At 46.2% G+C, this 6,711-nt stretch overlaps 1 protein-coding gene across 2 annotated transcripts in view; it reads left to right on the plus strand.

Moving 5' to 3' along the window:
• The first annotated feature begins 6,142 nt into the window (after window positions 1-6,142).
• PPP4R1 (protein phosphatase 4 regulatory subunit 1) overlaps window positions 6,143-6,711 on the plus strand; it is a 65,801-nt gene continuing 65,232 nt past the window's right edge. For both annotated transcript variants that reach the window (XM_017819547.1, XM_017819550.1), the window contains exons 1-2: window positions 6,143-6,266; window positions 6,545-6,589. In XM_017819547.1, coding sequence (XP_017675036.1) covers window positions 6,260-6,266; window positions 6,545-6,589 — 52 coding nt within the window. In that variant the 5' untranslated portion in view covers window positions 6,143-6,259. The remainder of the gene's footprint in view (window positions 6,267-6,544; window positions 6,590-6,711) is intronic.

Raw genomic sequence — 6,711 nt, forward strand, 5'->3', positions numbered from 1 at the left:
CAGACCCATTTGTCCCTTTGAGATATGTTCTGGGATCTCAGTAACTCATCTCTGATTCAGAAGAGTGTGAGCTATCAGCTTATATATGCCATATCTAAGTAGATCTAAAGAGATGCAAATTTAAACTCAGTGGAACAGGAAGCAAAGTAGTGAATAAATGCAAATATAATAATCTGAAAATCAGGTTAGGCATTTCCAGGTAGGGACTAGTTGGGTGGGGAAGGGAGACTGTGTGGGTTGAGGAAAGGCTGGAAAGCCTGGCTGGCTCAAGGACAAATCTAACAGGGAGCCAGGGTCTGGCCTGGCATACAACTCAGAGCTGGCACATTAGGAACCATGCATTAGATTGCTACCTGTCATATATGTGATGGCATCAGATATAGAAAAATAGTGCAGAAGATTTTTTTAATGCATGTTTTATTTTATGCACTAATTTCTGTCTCAGGCCTCAAGCTGTATCAGGCACGTCACTTTGCTTCTTTTGTTCTCTGTTTGTCTATCTGTGAGATGAGAATAATGACACACATTTCCTTTCAACATGATTTGGAGATCTAGGATGAAGGGTTGGAGGATAAATGTATCTACTACAATAGTATCCCAGCTACACATCCATGTGCTTGCTGCAATTTCTTGAAATAGGCAAAATACAGATTTTTTTTTTTGTCTTATCGAAACAAATAAACACAAACAAACAAACAACGCTCCCCCCACACCCAACAAAAAAACTCAGACAATTCAGTGAGGAAAAGATTCAGTTTCTGGTTGCCCAGTCTTGTTTCCTTCCAGTATGTCAGCGAGATGCAGACCTCTGAGAACCAGGAAATCCAGAGCTAAAATGCAGTGGTACAACCTGAACTCTGCCTTGTTTGATCAGTGATTCAGGCTTCCTGTAACATACATATGCATGACGCATGATTCCTGAAGCAGAACATCCCAGAGCTGCAGAACAGTGCTCTTAAAGGAAAACCTGTGTCCAGGTGAGTGCTACTAAATGAGGAATGCTGCACAAATGCTGCACTCAAACACGGAGACCCAGCTCTTTGAAACAGCCTCTGACACATTCTTTGTGCTTTTTCACAGTGATCTTGAGCACTTACAGGATCAGATACAGACCTTCACTTGACTGCTATTGAGATGACAGGTCTATAGCCAAAAGAGTGGATATCACCACAGGGAATGGTCTTACTTGAAACATGAGGCCATCAGGACTTGTCTCCTGATTTACATGCCTCTCTTCCTTTTTCACACACATTACCATCTTCATGCCACTGGTGCAAGAGATTTGCTTGCAAATTAATGCCAAGAGCCACTGTGAGCTCCAGGTGCAGCCTTAATGCTGCACCACGATGTACTCCAGAAGGGCATTTCCTAGTTTTTAGAGGTTTGAGCATCATCTGAACATGCCACTGCATTTGTTGCTGACCAGGAATGACATGAGGAACCCACAAGGCAAACTTAACTTTATATTAAGCAAGATCTTTGTCAGCAAATTTAGGTGTTAATTTATTCATGGTTGGCATAGTGTGTGTTTATAATCCTTCTGCAAGGCCTTCACTAGGAGCAGTGGCTGGACTCTGATATTAAGTGCCAGTAGTCACCAGCTCAACCTCTTACTCAGGAAACAGGAAAAATTAAATAAAACCGAGTGTTGCAGAGTCAAAAACTTTTGCAGCCATAAGGGATGTAAGAAAAAAAACTTCTCCAGTATTTTTATTGGAGAGGGAAAAAAGAGGAGGAGTAGGGAAGGGAAGGAGAGAAGGAAGGAAAAGGGAAAGGAGAAGAAAGGAAACATTTTATGATGAACACCTCTTTTGAGAAGAAATGCTTTACTATATTTTCAAATGCAGATTGACTGCAAATCCCAGGCTTCAGCCACTGGGGTTCCATATGTATCCATTCATATTATAGGTACATGTGTGTATATGTATCTTAATCTGTATATTTAGTTATGGGCCAATTTTTGGTTAAGCACTCTGCAAAGAACAGGAAGATGAGTCTGAAAAGTAGAGACTGAATAGTTCAACCATAAAGGACAACATATGCGTGCAGACAGAATTCTGGGGGTGGACAAGAAAACTATGAGTCAGTATTACTCAAGAGGATAAGCAGTTGCCTTGGTGCACCAGCAGTCTAACCCTGATACATTTTTTGGTAGGCTTTACAGGAAAAGGGAGTTTTGCGGAGGAATACGAAGGAGGATAGCAAGATGGCTGCACAGATATTTATGGGAAGCTCTTCCCACACACAGAGGTAGCCTGGGAGAAATGTAAAGCTAGTTAATATTGTGGACATTGAAAGCTGACAGAGTTATCTGATCAGACTTGCTTCTTCACAACAAATGAGCAAAAATAGATAATAAATATGCTAGATAATAAATACAATAACAGGGGTGAATTCTGGGTGCAGCAGTTTTTGAGCCAGAGATCCTTATACCTAGAGCAGTTTTGACAGAAGAAATGTCACCAGTCAAACTACAGAATAACATGTTGCAAATATGTCTAGGTGGATGTTGGGTATCTCGTGTCTAACATGCAAGTTTGAAAGGGTTCATGTAGCACTTCATGTAAATACTATACTGTCTGGCTGATTGCTATGGACTATTTTGAGATCTATCTTGTAGATAGCAACCCAGGAGTCTTTTATCCCATGCAAAGGACCTTGCCAAGGAGTCTTCCACTTGTGTCCTCCCATCCATAGCCTTGGCCCCCACCCTTTGTAGTGTGTTTTTTCCTTGAGATAGAGTGTGAGGATGCAAGTTTATCTGTTCTTCTTTTTTTTTACTTTCCAGTGCCTGTACGGGTACTTAAACTGACTACGAGAACTCCAGCACAAAATCTGCTAGAACGTTTTGGCAGGTGTTATATTACTTGCTCCTTAACACATCTCGTCTAATAAAACAAGTCTGTTATGAAAATTTGCTTCCATAATTAGCTATGCTGTTTTAGAATAGCAGTTCATCTGGAAGAGTCAGCATCTGTCCTACACTTAGAAGGTCTCTGCCTGGCTTGTTTGTGACCAGTGGCAGGGAAGCTTACCATCGACTTGAACTTTGCAGCAGGCTCCCAAGGAGTACCTCGGGACTCACTGAGGCTGAGAAGTTTAGAAATACTTGGTCACTTAGTCATTAAGTGGATTTTGTGTTGTGTGTTGGCATGAAGCCAATTTTTTTTTTTTTTTATTAAATTATTTCGCCCCCACCTTGCATGTGTCACTGTGTGAGCCACAGGTTTTGCCACAGAGTTTCTACTCACAGAGGAAGAGACCTTTCCCGATGGCTGCTGGTGATGGGGCTGGAACCAACTCTGCCTGAGGAACAAAATCTGATGTTCTATGTGTTACATATAGCACAAAAAAAAATTGCAATTCCTGAACAATTATAATTTGTAACACATTGACCCTGGTTATCTGTGCTATTTAAATACCACACGGTCCTGCCTACTGAGAAAGAGCTAACCACCACTTAAGATCACATGCACATAGGAAGACCCAGAATTCATTTATATGAACTTATGCTAAGTATGACTGCTTGCAATTGTCATTGCTTTATTACATAAATTATACTTCTTGTCTTTAAAAGCAGGTAGAAATAAAAAAAAAAACCAACCTAAATACTCTAGAGACCATTACATATGGGCCAATGATTAATGGATGATAATTAACACTATTAATGAACTTTAAAGAGCAGTAATTCTGTTAATTATAAACCCCATTTTCATAGATGCATCTCATTAAGTTCTATTTCTCATTATGATGATGGTGATAATAATAATGCTCAAGGTAGCTTTGATGCTTCCAGACCAGAGCAATCTACAGTTAGTGAGAATTAGTGCCTCTTCCCAAAGAGCTGGAAAATGGAACCAAACCCCTTGATTCTTTCAGTAAAATGAAGCACATCACATCTTAGCAGTGACAAATTTTTAGATTCACTTCTACTGAATTCAGAGGAATCAAAACCGGGCCTTGATTGTGGTGAACAATGCAGAGAAGATGAGAGAAAACTTCTTGAAAATAACTTGTGGATATAAAGATAACAAAATGGGATCTTCAAGTACACTTAATTTTCCTGTTCTACGTCTACTGCTATTACATCCAGCGTTGCCAGAGATTTGTGATGTCAAATATTTTCCCTGAATCTCTTCTTAAATTACAGTGGCAGAGAATAGCATGGTTCATATAACTTAGTCATGGTGAATTTACTTGATTTACTAAGATTTTGAGGTTATATATCTGAACAAAAGCAAATGTTAAATAATCAAGATCCAGTAGACCCCAGTGACTCATCTAAAGACTGAACAGGTGTGAAATAGGGCAGAGTTTGTTCTGCAGGATTGTAAAGAAAGGGATGTATGCATTTTAAAAGAAAATTACACATTTTCATCCACCATGACAAAGAGAATGAACGGCTACAGAGATTTAATCTTTGTCCAACTTACCAAATAAAAACAAAAAATTGATGTTAAAAAGCAAATTACAAGACATACTGTCAAAGACTCAGCTAAAAACAGAGCTAATGAAATTGCATCCTTTTTTGAAAACCAAAAATAATTTATTTTGCTTTTCTTCAACAACTTCATCAATTATTATCACTATTAAAACAAGACTGTGGAAGACACAGGTAAGACTCCCAAGTAGCACCAGTACCAGTAATGGCCCTTTCCTTTATCAAGTGCTCTGGTTATTAACTAAATAGAGCATTTATCCAACACTTTTAGCTTCCAATCTACAGGGAGGAAAAAAAATCTATCAAAACTGTTAAAATGAAAACCACCAGCAGTGACCAAAAGGTACAGCCAAAAAAAGTAAAAATGATGGGTACCTTTGTGTGTACATATGACTAAATTGCATATTTTGAAACCTGAAGTCAGAAGGCACAGCGGTGCAGTGGGAGAACATTCTATGTGTTTAAGCCACAGGATCCCAGCTGCAGAAACTTGGCAGTTCACATGAAGAGGATGCTCGTGGGCTGTGTGGTGGTGACACAGCCACCTGTCACAGAATCATAGAATTGTTCAGGTTGGAAGGCACCTCTGGAGATCATCTAGTCCAACTCCCCTGACAAGGCAAGGTCACCTAGAGCAGGTTACACAGGAACATGTCCAGGTGGGTTTTGAATGTCTACAGAGAGGGAAACTCCAAAACCTCCCCGAGCAGCCTGTTCCAGTGCTCTGCCACCTTCAATGTAAAGAAGTTCTTCCTCGTGTTGAGGTGAAACTTCTTGTGTTTTAGTTTATGGCCATTGTTCCTTTGGTATCACTGAAAAGACTCTGTGATTTCTTCATATCTGCCTTTGAAATACTTATATGCTTTAATGAGATGCCCTCTCTAGACTAAACAGGCCCAGCTCCCACGGTCTCTCCCCATAAGAGAGATGCTCCAGACCTCTAATCATCTTTGTAGCCCTGTGCTGGACTCTCTCCTTGTCTTTCTTGAACTGGACACAGTACTCCAGATGTGGCCTCACCAGGGCCCAGTAGAGTGGGATGATCACTCCCTCGACCTGCTGTCCACACTCTTCCCCGTGTTACCATTGGCCCTCCTCGCCACAAGGGCACACTGCCGGCGCAGGGTCAACTTGTCATCCACCAAGGCTACCAGACCCTTCTCAGCAGAGCTGCTCTCTAGTAGGTCAGGGGACCCTTCTCCCCAGGCGGCAGGGACTTCTGCGGCCCCACTGCCTCCACGACTAGACTCCTTCCCTCTGGAAGCGACCCCACGCTGAGCAAGGCGAGGAGCACCTTCGAGGCGCTTCCTACAGGTGACCCCACCACACCCGAATTTCAGGGGAATTCCACGGGGAAGCTCCGTGGGCTCGCCTCAGCCCCTCGGCGGGCGGCAGCAGGAGCCCAAGCCCCGAGATGGCGGCGGCGGGGAGGGGAGCGGCGAGCCCAGGTGAGCGGGCCGGGGAGTGCGGCTGAGCCCGGGCGCTCTCCGGCCCCAGGGCCAGCCCGGGCGGCTCCGGGCGTGAGTCAGAGCGCGGGGCGTGGAAGCGCGGCCGCCTGTGCGAACGAGCGGCAAGCGAGCCAGAGCAGCTCCGCGGGGCGGAGGCGGGGGCAGCGTGTCCGGCCCAGACCCCTCCTCCCGCCTTCCTCCGCCCGCTCCCTCCTCCCTCCCTCCCTGCGCGGCTCTCCCGGGGACGCGGAGAGGCGCCGCCGGGCCCGGGGCCTGAACCGCACGGGTGCCCGCCCTCTCCCACCGCTGCTCCCAGCGACGGCCGCGGGCTGGATGTAGCCGGGCGCCCCGTGGGGGCTGCAGCAGCAAGATGGCGGGTAGGCATCGCCCCCCTCCCCCTCCCCGCACACGCCGCCTCCCCGGCGAGGCGCCAGCCCTCCCTCCTCTATCCCCCCTCCTCCTCCTCCTCTCTCCCGCCCCGGCTTCGGGAGCGCTTCCAGCCGCTGTCCGGGCTCGGAGCGCGGGGGTCTGCGGGGTGGGGTTGGGTCGGGTCCGGGGGGCGCAGCCCGCGGGCGGAGTCGGGTCGCGGGTGGCACCGGGGGTGTCGGCGGGCGCGTTTGGCACATGGTGTGTGTGTGTGTGTCCCCCATCGCAGATCTGTCGCTGCTCCAGGAGGACCTGCAGGAGGATATCGACGGATGTGAGTGGGGACGGGGGGGGCGGGGGGCGGCGGGGCGGCTTTCGGGCGAGGAAGTGGCTTCCGCGGGGGAGCGCCCAGGGTGCATTGTGGGAGGCGGCGGCGGGGAGGAGGAGGAGGAGGAG

Source organism: Lepidothrix coronata, unplaced genomic scaffold (genome assembly GCF_001604755.1).
Source record: "Lepidothrix coronata isolate B3197 unplaced genomic scaffold, Lepidothrix_coronata-1.0 Scaffold75, whole genome shotgun sequence".
NCBI classification, from domain to species: Eukaryota; Metazoa; Chordata; class Aves; order Passeriformes; family Pipridae; genus Lepidothrix; species Lepidothrix coronata.